This window comes from Vidua macroura, chromosome 1, assembly GCF_024509145.1.
Source record: "Vidua macroura isolate BioBank_ID:100142 chromosome 1, ASM2450914v1, whole genome shotgun sequence".
Taxonomy (NCBI): Eukaryota; Metazoa; Chordata; class Aves; order Passeriformes; family Viduidae; genus Vidua; species Vidua macroura.
Genome location: NC_071571.1, coordinates 21,075,692 through 21,099,099, shown reverse-complemented (window position 1 = coordinate 21,099,099; position 23,408 = coordinate 21,075,692). Strand labels below are relative to the sequence as shown.

The 23,408-nt window shown below is 38.7% G+C and overlaps 1 protein-coding gene across 1 annotated transcript in view; it reads right to left on the bottom strand.

The window, feature by feature from the left end:
- ITGA8 (integrin subunit alpha 8) overlaps positions 1 to 20,583 on the bottom strand; it is a 111,007-nt gene extending 90,424 nt beyond the window's left edge. The window contains exons 1-11 of the mRNA XM_053988978.1: positions 20,399 to 20,583; positions 20,115 to 20,239; positions 9,415 to 9,515; positions 6,768 to 6,891; positions 5,274 to 5,335; positions 4,282 to 4,327; positions 3,201 to 3,326; positions 1,989 to 2,033; positions 1,394 to 1,437; positions 365 to 421; positions 128 to 180 (exon numbers count right to left, since the gene is read on the bottom strand). Coding sequence (XP_053844953.1) covers positions 128 to 180; positions 365 to 421; positions 1,394 to 1,437; positions 1,989 to 2,033; positions 3,201 to 3,326; positions 4,282 to 4,327; positions 5,274 to 5,335; positions 6,768 to 6,891; positions 9,415 to 9,515; positions 20,115 to 20,239; positions 20,399 to 20,583 — 968 coding nt within the window. The remainder of the gene's footprint in view (positions 1 to 127; positions 181 to 364; positions 422 to 1,393; positions 1,438 to 1,988; positions 2,034 to 3,200; positions 3,327 to 4,281; positions 4,328 to 5,273; positions 5,336 to 6,767; positions 6,892 to 9,414; positions 9,516 to 20,114; positions 20,240 to 20,398) is intronic.
- Between the last annotated feature and the right edge of the window lie 2,825 nt (positions 20,584 to 23,408).

Below are 23,408 nucleotides of genomic sequence, written 5' to 3'. Positions count from 1 at the left end.
TAGAGAAGCAGAGAAGCCAAGAGAAGCATTTTGAGGTATGAAGCACCTGAAAACCTACATTCCTTAACAAATATCAGTCATTGCTTCTATTAATGTTCAGTGGAGCTGAATGTATTTGGTGACCTACCCATCATTGTTAACATCAGATACTGCAACTGTGTACCCAAAATAGGACGCCATCTGAAAATAAAAAATAACAGATAGGCTTTCATATTTGATATAAAATGTAAAGTTTTTTACTGATAATCATCTTTGTTTTCATGGTCATTATTACAAAAAAAAAATTATGTATTCTTGAAACTATATTAAAGAAACCAGATGTGCTAGAGACACAATATTTCATCACATAGTTGCTTGACATTACCTGCTCACCAGTGAAGTTCTGGATAAAGGTCAAGTCAGAAGAATTAATAATTGAGACCTGGCAACAGAAGAATAAGGAAAGTTTCAAGCACACATGGAGATGCTACAGCATGACATCACTGCAAAAGAATTTGACACACTAAAACATGGTCCAAGAAAAGGCAGTTCTTCTTCTGTCTCACCACAGGTATCCTATATGATCTTGAACAAATGGCTAAGATTTCATGACCCTCAGGTTCCCCATAAAAAAAATTAGGGAAAAGTATTTTCCTTCCTTGCTGGATACTGAACACCAGCAAATCACAGACTATCAACTAATCAGTGACTAGGCATGAAAACATGAACTTAAAACATAGAGAAGTATACACAGATATATGAATATATATATATACACATACACACCTTTTTCCTAAAAACTCTACAAACAAGTCCCAGAGACACAAGGAATTTGGGGTCCACAAAACTAGAGAATGTGTCTGTGGCTGTGAACTCTTTTCCCAGTCAGGTTACTTGTAGAACTTTTTGTTCACAAGTTAACAGCTGTATTCACAAATGTGTATTGTTTTCTCCCTTCACTTCTAACTGCATATCATGACCTTTGCATCTGGATTTCAATGTATACACTTACAGCACTGAAAGTAAACAATGGGTATGAATAATCTGAACTTGGACTCCTCTGCACTGTGGACACAGCACTGCACAAAAATATGCTAACCTATGGGTAAGCTTAGGTCTGATACCACTCGGTGAGTATAGGGATACTAGTCAGACTCAGAGCATGTAATTGCAATTGTGATTGCCCAGTGAAAATAGACTTCAGAAGGGACAAAGTGCTTACCATTCAAAACCCAAACCAGTAAAGGCATTTCAACCCAGCCAGATAAGCCTGAGGGTGAAAGTCAGTGGCAGTTTCCCCTGATTTGAAAGTTTTGTATGAAAGAGACAGAAAATATAATGTAGTATTTAACCTTACAAACACCTTAATTGTCTTCTCACTATAAAAATTATAAAATGAAGGTCCAGTACATACATAGCCAAAGTTCTGTGCTCCCCTTGGGACTCCAGCAACCAGCTCTGAAAAGATAAATGATCAACAGTGAACTGGTTTAGCAATCTGAGTTGTGCATGCAACACGTATCCCACACCACTTAAAAGTTCCTTGATATATATGTCAAATCCCTTAGGATTTTGATTTGCGATCTGTATCTGAAAGACCTGTAAATCGCTTCAAACCATTATTTCATAAGACTATACCATTCATTTGGTTCATTTACTTGCAGAGAACATTACACTCTGACTTTTGAGTACATCCACCCATGGATCTCTTTCTGTTTAGCACTGCTTAGCATAGCACAGTATAATAAAGTTCTTGGTACAATTCAGCTTGCTACCTGACAGCTGTGTATTGATGGAACAAGAATTAGGAATTCAAAGTTTTGTGTTACTTTAATTCTGTTATACTGTCTCTGAGGAAATAATTGTCTCTGAGAACACTGAGTATAGATAGCTTAAATCTCACCAGTGTTTCAAATGTATAATAGGTATGTTCCCCTGTAGAGACCCAAAACAAGGAATTTAGTAAGTGCATGGCCATATGGTTTTCATTCAAGTACACAGGTGCCTACCTTGTTCAGAATCCCCAGTAAATTCCCCAGCAGCCACTGAGTAACCTGTTTAAAGATAAATTTAAAAAAAACAACCCAAGAAACAATTCTTTCAATTCAATAAACAAATGATAAACCATTGATAAACAATTTCTTTCAAAAATTATGCAAGGACCATCAGATCTGTATGTTCAGTGCATCTGCTGAATGCAAGTTTTCTAACATTAGTATACTAAAACTGCGTGGAGAAAAGGAAAATTTTTTATCACACTACTATGACTAAATTAACGGTAGGTTTGAATGTATAAGAAATTGATTCCTCTTCTCCAAAAATGAGCTTCTAAATCAATACTACTTACTAATTCATCTGAAAAAAAAAAAAATCCCAAGTACTATGGTGTTTTGCCCTAATAGCTATTGACACAATTCAGGTCTTTATTATTGTACTGTAATGTGTGAATGTCCTGGCTGAGCTTTATATGGAGAACAGATTTCCAAAGATGCACCTCCTGGAACTTTAGTAAACCTGTGAGATAGTTACTACTGTCACAGTAAAGAAAGACTTCTGGCTTGCATCAGGGATGTTAATTTCAAATCTATGGGGAACAATGCAAGGACATGCCTTCAAATGCCACTGAATCTTTTCTATAACTGTGTGAAGAAAAACCTGCCTTACATGCAAAGACATATAAGAACATTCTTAGAGATCAGTACTAGTAAGTACATAAGGAGCCTTTTCTTCTATTAATTATATAGTATCTTCAAATTGACTTTCGTTATTGCTTACTTCAATTGTATATTTTAAATATCAGTGAGACTAACTTGGATAAGTGCAGTACTGTACAAAATACCACAGAACTGAATTTGAATTTATCAAATAAAAATTGAAATTGTCTTTGATTGCATTAAGTTCAATCCATCATCCTGCAATGAAAAAATACATAAATGGGAAAATTTTGTATTTCTGCTTAATTAGTTAAGATCAAATAATAAGAACCCTAACAAGCCATTTAAGATCTCAACCTTCAAACCTTGCTGCTGTGCATAATTTTAAGAATGTTTAGTAATCTTGATGAAGTAACCAGCAAACTACTGATTTGCTGTTGTGCTTAAGGCAAAGCATGTTCAAATCCTCTCACAACAGGGACAATAGTAATGCAAGGCTTGTTTTCATATTTATGTAAGACTCAGCCTTTTAGAATGTATTGCTAACTCATATAGAACTCAGCTTACCCATGTAATTGTCATCATATGAGGGTGGTGCCACTCCTGTTTGCTTCTCTTGTGCCAGTTTTCTCAGAATGTCCTTGAAGGAATAATTTGCAATGATGTCCGCAACACTTGCAGTGATTATCTGACCTGGATTCAAACAGCTTCATAAATGAAAGGGACCTAAGAGAGGGCCAGATTCTATAAAACAGGGCTAGGAGAGCACCAGAACAGAGCAGAAAGGACGCTAGTACTGCACAGATGCAAAGAGTAGATAACTTCTCTCAAGCTTTCTCCATTATTACCCTGGAAGTCTCAAGAGTAAACATATATCATTAAATCAAGGCACTGAATCCCTATTGAACCATTACAAAAACACCTTCAGACCCATTTCAATCCACTAATTCAAACTAAAGTCACTGCACTGTACAAATGTAGTAGACCAATGAAAGCAACTTCTCAATGGAGAATTCAAAGCTATGAATTTCCTATAATCACAATAAATTAAATCTTCTTTAAAAAAAATGCAAAAACACACATCAAAGAGGCTGACAGTGGGCAAGCTGGTAGGTAGAGGCTGGGAATCAGCTACATCATACATGTAAGAACAGGTTAAAACAAAAATAACCTCTTCATCCTTTACAGAAAAAACTTCAGGGTTCATCTACACAAGAAACTACATCTTGGAACCTACAGTGATGCCACAAATGAAATTAAAATCCGTGTATATATCTATAAAAGGTTGTGTTCAAAAATTAACACTAACAAACATTTTTAAAATAGTAAATTTGCTCTAAAAATATTAGCAATTTTTAAACCTGCAGTATTTCTAGGGGAAAATCCAACTTATTAAATTACAAATATACTAAAATACCAACATAAAAACAGTTATTTGCATTTGTTTAACTTCCTATACAATCCACAACCTGGATTTTCATGGCTTATTTTTGTGCTCAGTTGCTTGTTAAGCAATTCTTTTGATTTACATTTGCTGAAAATAAAATCAGAGACTTGTTATCTTAAACCAACAGAACAGTGGAAATCTAGAACAATGATACTTTCTGTTTAGCTTCTTAGGTCCAGTTAACCAGCCAGATGAACATACCTTGCCAATAAAAACTACCGGGCCCGCCTACTATCAGGTCTCCATTCTACAAAAAGCAGAATTAAATTAAATTACACAACAAAAGAAGACAGCAAAATTAAGCATGCATGGGAAAAAAAGCAATTAAAATGACCAAAATAACATCAGAATCATGATAAAGGAGAATAGCCATGTTCAAGGAAAGGATGTAGGTGCAGGGATGTGCAGGAAAATCCACAGTTAAAAAAAAATTAAAATCACCCTATGCATCCGCACTTGAATGAAAGCCATTTATTTTACCACTAACATTTCAAAAATTGCTGCTTATTCGTAACAAAACAAAGCTAAGAGAAAAGAGGGTGCTCAAATTCAATGAAACAACAGTAATGTTTTAGAGAGAATGATACAATGCAGTTGCAGAACGCTCAAAAGAGTGGCAATGGTCAAAGTTACCTGAAGCCTTGGTGCTGTAAATAATGCCCCAGATAAAAACAATCATGCAAGGTTTATCCTTTCTCCCACAACATTGTTACTGGACCCCCTTGGCATTTAAGAAAATCTAGTTCTCTCCCTTAAGTACTTTCATCCCCACATGAGAATGGTTTTACTCAATGACTAGTCTGCCACCAAAAGCATCCTTATATAAGCTATTTTAACTTTTTAAAACTAGTTGGTGCCTGCTGCACTGCTTCCTGAAAGTCAAGTAAAGCATTTTAAGTGGGACAGACTGAGATAGAAGCACATAGAAGTTTTTGCCTAATTATCTGTTAAGATAGACTGAGACAAAGTGGAATGCTGCAAAGAGATAAGCAGGTCCTGATTGAGTATTTCTTTTTATTAATGAAACAACAAAGTCTGAAGCTTGAAAAGGAGGAAAGAACTTGCAACAACTTCACAAAACTTTCCATATCCAGCAGCATGGAGATAAACTCATGATCACTGAGACAGTACTTCAACACTGCAGATATATCATAATGACACTTGGTCAAAATACTTCAGAAGCAGAATCTCACCTTGTAAAAATCTAAGCTGAAACCTGCTTGACAAAAGCCTTGTCCTTCAGGATCTGCATTGCCTGCAATTATGAAGGTAAAAGCATTTTATTGATTTTACAGTGCATGTGGAAGATAACATAGATACTTCTAGAGCTGTAATGCTATGAAGTGTAATACTGCCAATATAAGTGAAAATATGTATTCTTTTTTAGAAGAGGCAGAGCAAATCAAGACCTTCTAAAAGACCCTGATCATGCAGTCCCTTGTGAACATTTTGAAAAATACAACCTGCTACCTGGGACTTTCTCCTCCCACTGCCAAGAAAGGATTCCTGAAACAACTATCAAGGATTCAGTTTTAATTTAGCTGGAGATAAAAAGTAAAAATCTCAACAAGATTGTAGAATACTCATCACAGTCTGATCTGACATAAATGCAAAAATAAGTGTTTACCACGGTGTTCTCAAAAAACCTTCACACAGTGTAAGGGTCAGGATGGGTACATGGAAAAACAACTTTCCTGCTTCTACTACTTCTATTTCTATTCTCCAGATCCTTATATAATTGTGTAAAGTGTGTTGGCCTGCATCTTATGGCAATACTATGTGTGCCAGAGTGCCAGAAGACTGCAGGATTGCGACACTGAGAGTAGGAATGGCCACTTGAACTCTCTCTTCAAATGACATAAGCCTTTGCCAAAGCCCGAGTGAGATATCAGTAAGTACATAAACCAGATCTTAAGGTCACCATTTCTTACAGATTCAGCTTCTTTATGTGCCTGTCCATGCAGAGACAAGGATTTAAAAGGAAGACACAACAGAACTCTGCTTAAAGCCCTACTACAGTAGGCATAGAATGCTGAACAAGATGAATGACTAATAATAACCTAATATGTAGTATTTTCTGCAGACTTCTAGGTAGCTGAACCTGGTTCAAAATATACATATGGTATATTCCCCTATTCCCCAAGAAGCAAGGCCCAGAGATGGCTACCACATCCTCAGAACAGCACAGAAAAGAGTGTGGAACAGCAGTGTTAATGTGCATGGCTTTCTTCCATGCTGAAAGTTCTTCACAATTGAGCTCTTGTGGATGATATTGGCCTGAGCGATGATACAGGCTTGTGTGTTTCTATGCAGCGTCTGATCTTCAAATCATGACCTTGTGATGAGACATTTAGATTCAGCGTAAGTATGAATAATTGGTTTAATATGCTGTCTGGTTCTTATCTAGATCTGTTTGCTATGTTTTAAAGCCACAAAAATGGAACCAATTATAGCTCATTACTATAACTGCACACACTTAATTTACTTATTTTCTCCTCTTTCAATTAATTATACAATAAAGCATCCAATAGTTTAATGTTATTTTTCTTTACACCCTCATTCAATGCAATAACATCATATAGTAACCTTCATTCAGTCAAGACTCAATGGTGTGAAGACTGAAAGAATAAAAACATTCAGTGCAAAATCAATTCCTTCAACACAAGACTGTTCATATTAATACTTACTGTTACGACAAGGTGAATATTCAGCATAGGCACTGAAGTTCTGAATTGCTACATAGCAGGTGCCAACAGGGTCCTTCTCAGGGCTGTCTTTAAGGGTTCTCCAATGATACAAAGGAGCACAAGCCTATAAAAACAGAAACACAAAACAGAAAACACACATACTTTCATACACTCTTGCAACTGGCAAATGTAGTTTTTAATAGGCTGTGTACAAAGATTCTCTCTGGTACTGTATCGTTCACATAGCAATGATAACTAGACATTGACAGAAGAAAATGCAGGATCACTGCTTCATGTAATTTCATTATAACTTGAAAAGCACACTGATGTTTCACTTATAGCCCTTGGCAAATGAAATCTGTCAGGGACTACAAGTCACATTTAAGCCATGTTACAAATACCCCCTAGGCCTGCTTCACAAGTAATATGTTTGCTTTATTACTGCTCATTGCACAGGAGCTGATCCCATAATTTAAGATGCATATCACATATGTGTGGCTGAAGGCAATCCCAGTTCTGTCCTGGTATGTCCTAAGATAATGGGCATAGCAGCAGAACTGACTCCACTTAGCAGGAGATTTGCCAGGTTGTTGTCATATGGTCAATCACAATCATCGGAGTGTCTGCCTGGTAATAACCCCTTATAACCCCCTGGTTCAAATCTTCATAGACAGGATACACTTACAAGTCATTCAAAAGGCTGAGTGAATAGGTTTTTGCTAAGGAAGTTTTGGCTAGATATTTAATCTTCCATGTTACAGCAGTGGTGTTACAAACATGACAAAGACAAAAGATACACAACTTGTGTAGAGAGAAGCATTATCTTTTTTGAAGGTAATCCAGGTAATTAGAAAAATAAGAACAATAAGCTCTCAGGTCTGCAAGTCATTCCTCACAGTTCCCTGTGCCCTAAAACTTTTCATTGCCTGAGAGCATGAGGACACTACCTCTCCCTGCAACCCTGCCTCTCTAAGACACAAATAAATCCTTCATTCATGTCCTGTCTTGTCCTACTCTTTCAGTTACAAACCTGTCTACCTCTGGCAAGGTATTGCCACTATTTATAATATTGTATTTGCCTTCATTCTGCAATCAGTACCAGCTGTATGAACCACAGTGCTACTCAGAGCTTACCACCAGCCAGAGCTTGTGGAGCAATGCCTTAAGGAACAGGGACACTTCACACACCCCTGCCTAGGAAACCTTGCATATTGAAACAGAGAGCAAAACCAGAGTGCAGCAAAGAGGAGTATGTGTCCCAGGGGGGTGATTTTAGGTACATCTGACATCAAGCCAAACGGATTGAAACAAGAACAATATAATCATAAACATTGACTTAATGCAGTTTACTATTAAATCTGTAGCTTGAAAAACAAGTTCCTGACAGTTTGATGACATTTTCTCTTAGCCTACAAAGCTTAACAGAAAAAGCTTTGCTGTCCAATTTTTTTGCCTGAAAAGTGTTGACTATACCTAAGAAGAGCTACCCCAAATAAATGAAGTTTGGTCAGCACATCTGTTGGAGATGAGTTTTTCTAATCACTTGATTAAGATTTCACAAATGGTGGTAAAGAAGTATTTTATTTCAATTTGTGAATTGTTTAGTAGAGTACAGAAAATGAAAATGTTCATCTATTTTTAGAAATTTTTAGAATTTTTATGTTTACTTAGCTCTGTAACAGAATAGGGTGATGTTTTACTCGCTACCAGTTTCATTTCAAAATCTTTCTGTATATTAACTACAAGACATTCAATATAAATGGAAAACATTTCCTTTCAATACTTCCTCCCTTATGACTACTTTTTTAAGTAGTAATTGGAAGTTTTAATCAAGTCCCAAGGTAAATTTTTGTTTGGTAATTGCAAAAACTAGTAAAACTAATGACCAAACCAATTATTCTTATCACAATTACTTCAGTGCTGTTTTTCATGTAAACCTTAATGCAATTGAAATATAAAAGGTTTGTGTATAAGCAGCATCACCAGCACTTTACTAGGCAGTAAAAACACCTGCCCACTGCTGGGCCTCTATCAATATAGGTAAAACATTCAGTGAAACTGGAGAACACATACTGCATTTTGATAGCCATCTTAATTTGGAGCTTTTTTATCAGCTGTTTTTATCAGCTTTTTTTGCAGCTGTTTCACCATGACTATCACATAGCTCTTCAAAACAATGTACATGTGACACAAGAGATAAGTGTTTTCCTAACTGAACATCAACAGAGGTTCTTGGCTTTCAAAACATTTCATTAAATTCAAATTCATGCAATTTCACTACATTCTGTATTTAACAATCCAGAGATATCTTCATAATACCAAACATTTTATAGCAGACAACTATCAGTTCCTGTGTATCTCTGAAATATGTCCATTATCCGTTAAAAAATATCATTCACTTCCACAACAATATGACATTCTGCTGTTTTCACACAGCAGCAGAATCAGTCTACTGATCTTCACTTGATCAGTTCAACCTGGTTTTATAGGTTGCTTTTGTTTTTTGAAATATATACATACTCTGTTTTATAAATCATGCATAATCAAAGAGTTATTTTCATAATGTACACATAGAAAGCTATTAAACATATACATTTGAGAAAAAGAAACATTATTTCCAAATGAATATCAAATGCATAAGACTTACCACAACTTTCTCTTTATGAGCTTTGACTGTTGCCCCAAACCACTGATTTGTCTTAAATTCAATAGGTTCCCTGGTGCCATTGACTTTAATTTTCCTGTTGTCTGATAAAGAAAGAAGCACTATGTTGACAGCTTATTGATAACACAAGTGAACAGATTAATGGATATGTTACATTGCATCCACTTGTCATCCAACCCATTTTTATTATCATTTAACCTTTTCACTGGTCAGCAGAAACCAGCTTAAATTCATACATGAAAATTCAAAATAATAACACTTAAGCTTTAGAAAAGAATACACAGGACTGGAATAAGAAATGCTGTGTTTCCCCTGGAAAAAAAAAAACAAACAAAAACACCCAAAAAAACCAAAACCAAAACCAAAAACAAACCAAAAAAAAAAAAAAAAAACAAAAAAAAAAAAAAAAAAAAACCAACTTTACTTGGAATTTGTGATGAAGAAGATGAAGAATTAACAAAAATCTACAAAAATAGGTGAAAAGCCCTAAAAAGTTTTCTCAGATGTGGTAGAAACTTTCCATGTAAAAAGCATGTTCCATAATTAGATTTTGTCAAACAAATGACATTTCTCAGCATGCTTATTCAAAGACCAACACTACAGATAGCAAAGGACTTAGTTTTTAACAGAATTACATGTGTACACACTGTCACAAGAGACAGCTTCCTAATGTTGCTTTATATACACTCTTGCAGATGTCAGCATAAGAGAAGCCATCTGGGCAAAGACTCAGGCCAATTATAATGCATTTCAGGTTTTAATAAAAAGCAGACATCCCTTCCCTTCACCCTCAGTTCTCTGAAGTAAACTGATTTCCCATATGTTCATGAGCTATGCTCTTCCCTTACCAGTCATTCCTAATGAACTTTTCAATTTATACATAAGCAGGACATTACTCCTACCCCCTTGTATCTGCATTCCCTTATGTTTGTTTCTGGTTCCTGTCAGGAGGGATTTCAGAAGAATCAATCCTTTTTAGTCACTCTAAGTCTAAGTGAAAATAAAACCACATACTGTATACCTTGGAATGTTAAAAAAAAGTAGTGTCAGATCATATTCTAAGGATTTACATACTTTTTAAATAACTGAGAAAAAATACAGCCACCATTTTCAAAAGTCAACACTCCTTGGGATTTGCCCAGCAGGAATACAGGAGATACCTGAATGTTTTTTAGGATGTTAGCTCACCACTGACTTCAGCTTATGGTAACCTCATAAATGTTATAGACTGAATTAGAATGAAAAATGCATCATACTTGGAGAACAAGGGTACTCTATCTCTGTATTTTATCCTAATAAACATGAAGGAAAGTTGAATGGGAATGAATATTTTAAAGTTTGAAAGTCTCTAAGGAAACATCTTCCTTCATGCAAGTATTTGCTTCTGTGCTGCGCCAATTACAGCAGCTACTGTGGAAGTTCATGCTTAGAGAGGTAAATTTCAGGAATATTTAGCTCTTAAAAATTCAGGAATTTAAAAATACTCTAAAACATTAATTTTAAAAATACATTTAATTGAAGTTAGGCCTAAGCTTGTGTGGATGTGAGAGACAGTGTATTTGACACACCGCATGGTAGGCGCTGCCAGCTCCTACCTAGCTGTTGGCAGCACTACTTTCATTTATTTTTTCCAGTGAAGTCAGACCCTTTCAGACTTTAAAGGTTTCTTTTTTCTTTTTTTAATGCTCCAGCAGATCTGAATATGATCAATGTCCACAGATGGATGGGGTCTTGATACAAACAAACATTTGAAGCTTGAAAATCAGCCATGGCCAGCTCACAGCTGCCAGTGCTAGCCTGGCTCTGAGGATAATCGTGGTCAGTATTCTAACTTAAAAGGAGCTTACATTTTCAATCAAAACAACATATCTGTCTATTGGCAAAGTATATCAACATTTGAAAAGAAATTAAATTTTAAAACTTGGACAACCATTTGCAGGATTTATCAAACCACAGCTGAATTTACCAGTAAATCTGCAAGAACTGTACATACACACATGCACAATCTCACTTCATTTAGTGGCATATGGTGTAGTAGGAATCCTTCATCATGTGGCATGGGATTTTCATTATAAAGCAATTTGAAAAATACCACAAAAACACAAATTAACAAATAGGGTTTTTTTTTCCCCTAGATAAATATCTTTTGATAGAAATTTTCTAATCAGTTTTGTTCAGCATCCTTGTTAGAGCTGTGGAGTCATATTCCCAGTTACTGAGGTTGTGCCTTAAAATACAGTTTAGTCTTTTGTATGTAACAACAAATCAGTATTTCAGAATGCTATAAAATATTTACTGCTTTCCATGTAACTTTAGCAAAATGAAGCAACATACACAACTAACTGGTCTGAATACACACAAGCTGTCATTATTGTGCCTTGCTGCAATTATCCACTTCTGAGCTAGTCACCCACTTACACGTGAGGACATGACCTAAGTCAGTTCTTTTCCTCCTAAAGCAAAACTCTGAGAAGGTCAGAAGAATCATGTCCTAAAAGTACCTAAAGTACCTTTTTTAAATAAAACCAACTGTAAATAGCCATGGATGACCATCTTAGATTAGACTTGGATAAAGACTATTCATTCACCCAGTTAAAAAAAAAAAAATCTGTATATTCCTCAAAGCAGCATTATCTAAGCATTTCAAAAAGTAGCATGTCTGTATCCTGACAAACCATTACACGACAGGAAAATATCTCTCCTTATTATTTATGGGCATCTGAGGCCCACAGGCTGAGTCTATACTGTACCTTACCCACAGCTGTATTTTTGTGAGGAGCAAAAACTTGGTGAGACTTCAAGTTGCATTCACATATTATCTTCTTTTCTGGAGGAGAATGTCTGGCCCCTTTTAGGAAGGAGTTCAGGCTATCTTGTATCATGATACATGACACTAGTGCAAGGACAGCAAGAGTACGAGCTAGCAGCTGGGCTGGGCACACAACGCCTGAGCCAGTCCATGGAGAGGTCCAAGGAGTGCCTGAGTACCAGCTGGATTGCTTCAGAGCCAGCCCAGGAGCTGTTCCAGACGGTCAACAGTCTGGATGACTCACAAATTTGGCTTGAGACGCAGCTCTGGAGTCACTCATAATGATACTGCCTAAGACTGTACTGCAGACTAAGGCCCAGACAACCAGGAGTATGCAAAGAGCAGAGAGAGATTTATAAATATAAATTTAGATATGAAGACATCCTTAAATTGCATTTCAGCAAACCCAAAGCACCTTATTTTCTACTGCAGGAGCCGTGACTCCTATACATGGTACTGCCCTACAATCCAGCTTCAGAAGCAGCTCTGGAGGTACAGAAACATGATTATGAAAACCGGTATTCCTTCACCCAGTTTTTTAGTTGAGATACCTAGGGGCTACCAAATGGAAAAAAAAAAGTCCCTTACTTTGCCAAAACAGTAATTGGACAAATAGAAAAAATTTGAGTTCATACAGCAAAAAGCAAACCTATGTTAAGAGCAACAGCACAGATTCACTTGTAGGAATTAAAGCCTGAGTCTAGAGCAGGTGTTAGTGCAAATTCAACGTTTACACACATTAATTTGGTGCTTTCTATGGGAATTGGTCTCCTCTCAGTCACTAAGTCAGCACATCATAAAAAGCTTAATAGGCATGGATCAAACATTTCCCTTACCAAAATTTTTTATGCTAATTAATACCTGCATAAGAGATGTATGGGCAAACACTGGTTAATTACTTAGTGTGATTCAATCAGTTCTTGAAAACTTTAAGTAAAAAATGCAGCATCTTTCATAATTTAAAAATACTCAATACAAACAAATATCTCTAAAAATTTATACAGGTAAAGGAATGTGAATACCCCTGACATGGAGATAACACTTGGAATGTTGTGTACACTTTTGAGACATCACTATTTGCAGGTGTTTGGCCCAAAGAAGAGAAAGCAAAGGATGATCTATTTGTGCTTCATCCAGTGTTCAATAGGTAGAGAGGAGAGAGTGCCAAACTCCCATTTGAAGTATGCAGCAAAAGGAAAAGGGGCAACAAGACACAAGTTGCAGCAAGGGAATTTCTTAATAAATCTTAAGCACTGGAAGAGATACACCAGAGAGACTGTGGCTCTCCCCCTCTGGGGTGATTTCAGAAGCTGGCTACAAAAGGCTCTGAGCAACCTCAGTTAACTCTGAAAGCAGCTCTGCTGCATCATTAGTGTTCTGGCTTACAGAAGGGAAGAGGGAAAAGGAAGGGTCCTGGCTCCCATATTCTAGAAATGAGGGAAACAAGGGAATATTGACAATCCTACCATCAAATCACTACCATAAGAGACCAATGATGAGAGAGAGACCATTACAAAGCAAAGGTAACTTAGTAACTTTCACAGTGTCATTGATATTAGACCCTCACCAGACAGACTGAATTCAAATGCAAAGCTGAACACTAGGTATGATCTAGGGAATGAAGCCAAACAATAGCTTTTAATTAATGCTGGGGAAAAAGGGACTCCGAAGTGTTGAGGAAGAGTAAGGATATGCAAAACAGTGTCATGATGAGAAGAGTTGCTTCTATATTTAGATTTATCTGGTTCTGCAGCTATCTATTTTATATCTGGTTTTTACTGCAGCTTAGCTGCTATTCATATGAGTCATTTTAATTTAATAGATTGTATCTAGAGAGCTTTACTTGGATATTCCATGAATCAAAAAAAACAAAAAGAAACCATCAAACCCAGTAGGATTTTTTCTCCCTAAATATAATCTGATCAAAACCAAATTAAGACCTCAGGGCTTGAACTAACATAGCTAAGAGTATTTTCTCCTTTCTTTAGATAGGGCTGAGACTTACCAAAGAAACTCAGGAGAGTCTATTATAAATCAGAATGCAACGAGTGAACCATGAAGTTCCAGATAAGGTCTTACTGGCATACTGTACTAAAATGTGTCAACATTTAGAAGTACAACAAAGTTCTCTTTCAGCAATTTCTTTTGAGATGCAAATTCTATTTTATAACAGGATTCTAAGTTTTCCCCAGAATCTTACTAGCTCCAAAGCTAATGATTTTTTCATGTAACTATAGCTCTCAAGTCCCACAATACATCTTCTCCTTATATAGTACCTAGGTACTGTTACAATCAACTCAACTGCTGGCCAGATTAGCTCATGTTTTTTATCAACTGCGCGCTCAGTCAGAACTGATTTACATCCCCCTTCCCTGCTCCTCTTCAGAGGCTGTTCAGATTTTTTTCCAGCTAGTTTAGAAAAATATAACCTATTTTAGTAAAACTGGTAGAGTTAACTGATAGCAAAGAAAACACCTCAGTGTGTTCTGGAAATTTAAGGGAAGGGGTATCTGAAATTCTGCTTTCAGGACCTAATTTAAAATATAAGAACTTGATGCAGCCTATAAAGTATTATAACTAAAAGTGACCTCAATAATGAGTTTCCAGAATCTGAACTATTAGCTTTTAACCAGATTTCAAATGCAATAGTGCATTTTAGGGGGTATTTAAGTCTGCTTCTGGCTGCAAGATGCTTTGAATGGTTCAGAAGCTGCTTAGTTAATCAAGAAAGGAGAAAGTTTTCTTGGTATTGCTCTCCTGCTACCTCTCCTGGCAGCTGAATGGAAGAGCACACAGTTGAAAGAAGGACTTGGTAATACTACCTCAGTGTTAAGGCAAAAATAGTCATTGTAAACCCATTTCATACAGAAAAAAACGAAAATAAGTTAGCTTTGTGTAGGCAAGAGAGGAAAGACAGACCACAAGCCTTTAATATGATGCCAATGCTTGTTTCCTTGTCCTCTCATTGAGTTTCAGAGTATCACAGCGTTACCTTGCAATGCAACCGGACAACTTCACAAAGTAGGGAAACAAGGGAGAAGAGTGACTGCCCTTCAATCTATATTTCCTGGAGTAAGGGGATACTAAAAGCCCTTCCATTATACTTTATCTCAGTTCCCTGCTGCAATGGAGCAGGTTAAAGCACCCATTGTGCTCTCAGGGGCAGTGCTTTGAGCTTCTTCCCAGAGCCTTGACCCTGGCACACAGATTTAGGGAGCTTTAAAGAAGTGCAAACACGGGACTGCAGAGTCAGTTCTTTATCAACAGCAGGAAACACAGAGAGTTCCTGCTAAAGCCCCTTCTTGGCTGCAGGCCATATCACTGGCCAGCCCGTATGGGAATGTCCGGTTACATGACTTGCTTATGGATGAGCCAGCTCAAATGCTACATGACAAAATTTCATCCTCCTTCCCTCCTTTGCCCCTCTGTTGCTTGTCAGGAATGCCATTTCATCAACAGGATTAATTATTACAAGTAAATAACCTCGTTGCTTTGGAAATCTCTAGGTTAGCTACCAAGAAAAACAGAGATAGGAGGCCTGAGAAATTAGTAACCATCTGGGACAACTTTCCTCTACAGCAATTTCAGTTAGGTGATGTGCTTTTTGGAATGGGCTGCAGATACTCCTGCACCTCTATTAACTCCAATTAAGCCATCTTCTCAGCAGGGTAGATTAGCCCACATCCATTTCCACATTAACGCAGGTTATGGAGCTGCCTATAGCACTCAGACCATCTTGGGCATTCTAACACACACACAGTGCCACAGAGAAGATTTCAGCAGTAGTCTTGTAGTTGAGTATCACTGCTAGTAGTAAGGAGCCCAGTCTGTGTTTGACAGGTTGAACATGGCACTTAACAGTAATCATGCATCTTTTAAACTGTTTTTGTATCTTTCGCTGGGAATACAGTGTCTACTTCTTCATCTGATCTTAGCCTCTGAGGAAAAATAAAAAAGAGTAACAGGGCTTCATAAACCATAAAGACTTTTCTTTTGTCATTTGAAACTTGCATGATCCAAAAAATAAAGATTAATACTGAGTGCCACAGTCTGTGTGGTAAGAGGGAGGTTACCTGCACCTTGCCAGTGAGTGGGTGCATCCCTTGCAGTGTCATATCCCTGATCCACTGGACAACACTGCAGTTGTCTCCCACCAGTGTCAGAATGTCAGATTCAGTTAGGCCTGGCACTCATGTGCTCCCTATGCTCAGGATATAGAATGACATTTTTTTTTAATAACACTTCAGTTATTTTAAAAATAAAAATATATTACTCACATAACTAAATAAACAAACAAACAAATCCCTTGACCCAAACAGCCTTTACAGAACCAGAAATCATCCTATCTCACCACTGAACATCATAAAATTAACCTAAGCAAGACTAAGTTCTTAACTAAGGTGTCTGTCAGTTACTTAGTTCCCTCATATCACTTCTTGAACAAATGCCCCCTCTGTCTAAGCCAGTAAAGAGTTTAGAAATTCAACAGATTACTTTTTTCTTCTTTCCCTTTCCTGATTCATGAGCCTGTTCATGTTCATCATTGCCTCTTAATAAGCCTTAAATGTTGGTGGAGAGGGATTTTGTTCCTTTTTTGTTAACAAGGCATATCTTGCCATTCATTAAATACCTCAGTAACTGTAAAACACATGATAATTATAAATTAGTACAAAGTAACTTCACACCATGATATCTGAAAATTTCCAGAATCTTGACTTAAAGCCACCACACAATACTAGTCAGTGTCTTCACTGTTTTCATTTAGTAGGACTGAGACAGTAACAGTATTAATACAAATAACACGAAAGCATTTGCAAACAAAGGAATCTCACCTGAAATTAGGTGTACTATTTTTGTGGAAACAGAAATAATCTGCGCAGTTACATACAAGTCTTACCAATTAGAAGTCCACTTAAGATACTTGTTTGTGGCAGTAAAAGTACCAGTGCACACACTGTATGTTCCCTCCTCAAGGGCAAAACAGAACTTGCATTGAATGCAACATAGCTGAGCTTCATTTGTGCATCCAGTCCTCAGAGGTAGAAGACATGAGTTCTCATGCTCATACATAATTTAAGCCACAGTCTTTCAACCTCTTGGCATTGTTCATCTCTTGAATTTTTACATGATAGTGAAAATTACAGTTTCTGTGACCTGAAGCAATTTCACATATTGAACTTTGGGTATAGTATATGTGAGTCTGCTTGACTTTGCAAATTCGTTAGAATTTAGAGGTCCTCCCCATTGAACTTTTGAGGCTGAAAAATGGCAATTTAGCAAATTCTTTATCCACTTGTTGGTTCACACTGCCTTTCTTTCTAGCTCTTTCCAGTTCCATTAAGTTGATACTTCTGAACTTAATTAAGAATGCTCCAAATTATTCAGTAGTTTTTTTATTGTGCTTTGCTTAGCTAATCTAACTGAAAGAGATATTATTTAGTTAGAGCCAATAAGAAAGTATTGAAAAATTGAAGCTTTACATAAAAATGCATCAAAATGAAATTTTCCAGCTCTGAAGCAGCCTCTGTAGTTCTTCTGTTTTGTTTCAGAAAACATTCCCAAAGCTTTCCAAGACTTTTAAAGATCTCCTACAAGGCATGAAACATTAATCTTCAATATTAAAGCTGCTACAACTGAACTTCTTGTCTCCTAACAACTTTTGAGTGTTTCTGATTTGGAAGAAAGAATAATCTTGTGGTAAAGGCACTGGAAGAAGAAGAAAAAGCTCCCGAGTCAGTTACCAGTATCATCATCAACTTTTTGTGTGATCTTTGACAATTCAGACTGACTTCTCTCTGTTTATTAGAACAAATACTAAAAATGGGAATAGCAACATTTCTGAGTGACATTGTAGGAGAAGGCATAATGAGTACAAGATGCCGGTAGAGAAACCATGAACTGAAAACACTCTACATATTTACCAAGGACTATCTAAGTCTATCAAAGTAGGTATAACATAGCTAAAGGCTTCAAAGGAAACTTTGTGTGACAGACTGTTTGAAATAGTTTCACCTAGGACAGAGCTCATGTGGACTAGTCTGCTTGGGGGAATAGTGGAAAAGATAATAATGTATATGATGGGTTTGGAAGAGAAAAAAATTGACATGCAATACACATCCAGAAATCAGCAAAAGGAGTCATCTAAAGCATATTGGAGATGGCCTTTCTGTTGCTGGCAGTGAAGAATAGGGTGTGGTACAAGCCATACAAACCTGCCTGGGGTCCTTGTTTCCAGGACATTGCTGAATTGTGCAAAATGACACATTTCCTGCCCTTGGGACTGGAACTAGAGAGCCAGGGACAGCACTGCTAAACCTGCCTATGCTGCCACCCCTCCAGCAGGGACAGTGCATCTCCGCCTACACCACAGCTGCTCTCTGGCTTAACTTCAGCTGTCTGCAAGTCAGGACTCTATCTAGAGGACACAACCAACTCAGAAAGACTGAATGAACCACCCTTTGGAGACTCCAAACTGAATAGTTGTGTGATGCAGTCCAAAGCCTTACTGATGTACTTCCCAGTTTGTCTGTGCCTTTATTCAAAATACCTGCAAAAGTATCTGCAAAAGGACATATCTGCAAAGAGTATGGAGCTGTTCCAAGTTTTCCCACAGGAAAGTCAGATGTACTTCTAGGTTTCATCACTAAATTTTCATAAATTTTTCAAAACTCCCCTTCAAAAATGTGATGGAATTTTCATTTGGTCTGTAAGTTTTTTATTCTAACTTGAAATTACTTTGTACAGATAATACATTCCGCTTTTGTTACATGAAGTGTCTAACCATAAGATGGAAAATACATGAATATTTCCTCTATTTCCTGGTTTTATTTTAAATATGTACACTCAGGACATATCACAATTAAAATAATGTATGCATACTATCTATATACATTTCCATTTATATATTTAACCAGATGCTGTACATAGTTTACCTGCCCTAGTAACCAAACACACACACGTGAACTACCATGTACTCTGTTTTGAAGAATGCTCAGCATGATGGAACAGTCATCCTGAACAGTATTCCTAGACACTAACACAGTAATAAGATGTGGGTGGCTGGAGTTGGGAGGAGTAAAGAACTGCACTGCTTATTTGCTACAGTTAAGTGAGCTCTTCTAATTTAACTTCTTCTTTCAGAAAAAAAAAATGTATTGTGTTCACATTTCAATAAACAAATATTAAGGTTAAATATAACCTAAAGAATAATAACTTTCGCTTAACGGTCAAACTGTCAAAGTCTGCTTAAATAAAGGCATCAGTTTTAAAGTCTCTGCAAACACTAGGTTTAAATTATTTTCAAAACCTATAAAGAGACAACAGAAAACATAAACAGCTTGAATTGTTTAAAGCTTGTGTTCCCTCTAATTAAATAAGAAACATCTGTCTTGGGATTTTGGAAGTGGATATAATCTATGCACATTGTGCCTAAATCGGTTTGCATGTAGCTTCAGATGCAGCCAGAAATCCCCTCGTTGAAAATAACAGCAAACACTAGAAATCGGGTTATTTCCATGGTTCAGAGAAGTGTGAGACAAGGCTTTTGGGGCTTTACTTTCTGAACGTGCAAAAGTATTTTCAAAAGCAGGCATCTGCCACAAATACCTTTCAGCAGAGAAGAAGAAGGAAAAAAGGCATCTATTTAGATGAACGACTGATCGTGGAGGTCACAATCCTGTTATTTCTCTGGGGACCATTAAACCCTTCCCTGCCAGAGCACATGCATTCAGACTCCCAGGAGCGGGATTTCTATCCGAGTGCAGATCCTCGGATCAAAGCGACCCAAGTAGAGGGATCGCGGAGGAGCCGAGAGGGACCCGGCACGGCGGCGCGACACACACAGCGCTGCGCCGCGGGACAGCCGCGCACTTACTGGTGTTGTCGAAGGGGATCTGCCTGCACCGGGCTGCGGGCCAGGCGCAGTAATACACCGCTCCTCCTTCCACGATGTCTGGCTGCGTGGTGTTGGCTTTGGGAGCTCCCACCAGGACACTGACCCTGCGAAACACACCGGGAGGTCACCGGGGCGATCGGGACAGGCGGGCGATGGGCGCTGTCACCCCGCGGGCGCGACGCCGCCGTTCGCCCACCGCCTTCCCAAAGCGTTCCCCGGGCCGGGGCCGGCCCGGCCCCGCCACCACCGGCGGCGGCACTCACGTGCTGGGGTCGGGGATGTAGAAGTCCACCGAGTACCCGAAGTAGCTGCCCGGGGGCCCGCTGTACACCGTCAGCTTCTCTTCGTCCAGGTTGAAAGCCACCAGCGCCGGCGCCCAGAGCAGCGCTGACAGGAGGAGCAGCGGGTGCTGCCAGCGGCGGGGCCGCCGGCGGCTGAGGGGCAGCATCCTCGCCGCCTCCGCGGCCGGCTCCCGCTGGCGCAGCGGAGCGCAGCTGTGCGGCGGCCGTGCGATGCGGAGCGGAGCGCAGAGGTGCGGTGCGGAGCGGAGCGCAGAGGTGCGGATCGGAGCGCAGAGGTGCGGTGCGGATCGGAGCGCAGAGGTGCGGATCGGAGCGCAGAGGTGCGGTCCGGCTGCCGCCGTGCGCGGGCGGGGGGCGGCGCGGGAGGCTCGGCCCCGCTCGCCCCCCGGGGGAGGCGCGCTCGGGCGCCCTCTGGCGGCGCGCGGCCGCCGCCGGGGCAGGGCTGCCCGCGCCGCGGTGCCCGGCGGAGCTGCGCCCCCGGCCGCGCCTGCGGAAACCGAGCGGCGGGAGGCTCCGCCGGTGAATCTGCGACAAACGCCGGCTAAGCTGGACACCCCGTGACTACCCGGCAGCTACCGATGGCTGCCGTGGGGCGGTCGTGTTCACGGGAGGAGATGCCGGAGCGTGGGCTGGTGCTTTCGAGTTGAATTTCTCTCGACTTCCATAATTTACAAGGGTTTGAACTGAAGAGCCTGATACTTGAAAATCTTTTTTAGGAAACTGAAGTGCATTGAAAAAATGTAAACTTCCCTCAGATTGTTATTTGGTTGCTCGGCATGGCCATTATTAAATAGAAACCAAAGAACCTCAGCCACGATAAAACCGCAGGAAAGATGTAAAGCCGGGCACAGAGTTCAGAACACGTTAGAAGGTGCGATTCCTCTGTTGCTCTCAAAGGTTCCCTGTCAGTGCGTGGCTACGCGGAGCTTTAATGAGCTGAAGGGGGCACCTCGCACTGGCGCAGAGGAGAGCCTTTAGCACAGCTCCATGCAGGCGCAAGTGTCGTGCCGCTTTTCCCACAGAAATAACCAATTGAACGTGGCACATAAATGGAACGGTGGTTTTAGAAAGCTCCTCTGGTAATTTCTTCGTAAAAGTAATTAAAAAGGACGGGGATATATAACTCCTGTCTTGAACTGTTCTGCCCCTGCAAGCTCCACAACAGAGTTTTAACTGGTTTTGTCAAAAATGTATAGAAAAACCTGGGTGCCTGAAATGCTCCCTTCCCCAATGAAGCTAAGTGTGGTATCACATTCACATCTTGAGGAGACAACATTATTAATATTTTTTTCTGGCCAACGCAAAGGTAGAAAGAAAGGGAGAAACATTTTATTTTCCATGTAATCAGCTCTGTAACAACATGGAAAAAGAATTGTTTCCCAGCATTTATAACGCAGATATGTCCAAACAGAATCAGAGAAAGATCAAAAGAATAGAGAACCCATTTATAAACATGCTATATTAGATCTACCTATGAAAGCAGTTGAGAGCAGTTTGTTTTGTTGTGAGGTTCTGGTTACTTTACTTTTGTGTTTGTTTTATTTTAAGTGCTTTATGGCAAGATTATTCAGATAAGACTGACATTCCTTTTCACAAAAATAGAACTGTGTGTTTATTTCCAGCATTAACTGTGTGACCCTTAGCTGTCCCCACAGGTTTGTAATATCCCTTAATTCTGCTTGCCTCTTATTTATGCCAAATTTATTTGCTAGCGAAACATCACCATTGACACTATTGTATTATTTTACATTGTACAAGTATTTCTTACAGATTAAGAAATTAAGAAATAATTTCTTACAAATTAAGCACCAGTAATAAATTCAGAAGTGAGGTACTTCTGAATGACTTTAGGATTAACACCTACTCTTAAAATTCATGCAGTTTTAATTGAATGCATTTAGAACTTGTATTGCCTTATGCTAAATAATGATGATGCTGATAATAATGCTCCTTTTTAACATAGCAATCAGTTCTAAGGCTGAGTGTCACAAATGTAGTTTCTGGGGCTCGGTTAACTGCTCAAACTGCAGCCTAGAGCACTGGCACTCAGGAGTAAGAATGCAGCACATTCTGGTGCTGTAGCCACTTTTACTGATCCATTCTAAACAGTTAAAATTAGCACAGTTGGAGATAGGTGAGTGTTCACACAAATGAAGCTGAAGAGGCATAAGCAAGAACACAAGCAGTTCTCATGTGCTCCCTTTGTACCTGCTTTTCAGTTAGAAATACATGCCACCTGACCTGGCTGTTTTGAGCTAAATTTTAAAAAGTAAAAAAGTGCTTCAAATGGCTATCAATGCTAAAACCTGTAGGAAGGCAGGACAGCATGAAAAGTAGGAACTCTCAAGATCCTTTTACCCCCAAAGTGTTAACCTATAGCAGCACCCCCTCCCCTTACCCTTTTCCTTTTTTTTTCCCTCTCTATAGAGACATATGCATGCAGGATATTCCAAATCAATTCAAAGAGATAAACAAAAATAACATTATTTATGTTTCTAAGAATTTTTAGTGCTTCCCTAAACAAGCTGGACCTGTTCTGATCACTAGAAGCTCATTTCACATCTTGCTTTCATCACACTTTCGAAATGTTTAAAGTGCACACTGATCTGCACTGCATAAGAGGTAAGCAGCTCCCCCAGTTGTTGGTAGACTGAAGCTTGCACTTTAGCATACCTGTGGTCTGATACATGAACTCCTTTGAATATCTAACTAAAAAGTCTTAATAGGTTCTAGAACCACACTGGAGCCAGGACAGAGAGCTTATATAAAAACATTTAGCCAAGAGTCTAAAAACCATTATCTACCTTACAGAATAAATGGAAGGTCAGATGTGGGATTAAGTAATTTATGAAGAAAAATTTAAGATTCATGGTGTGAAATTCTACAGCTGGTATTATGTGCAGGTAGTGATGTTAGTATGTCATTATGGTGTTTCCAATCTTAAAAAAAGATGAGTCTAATCTTCTATGGA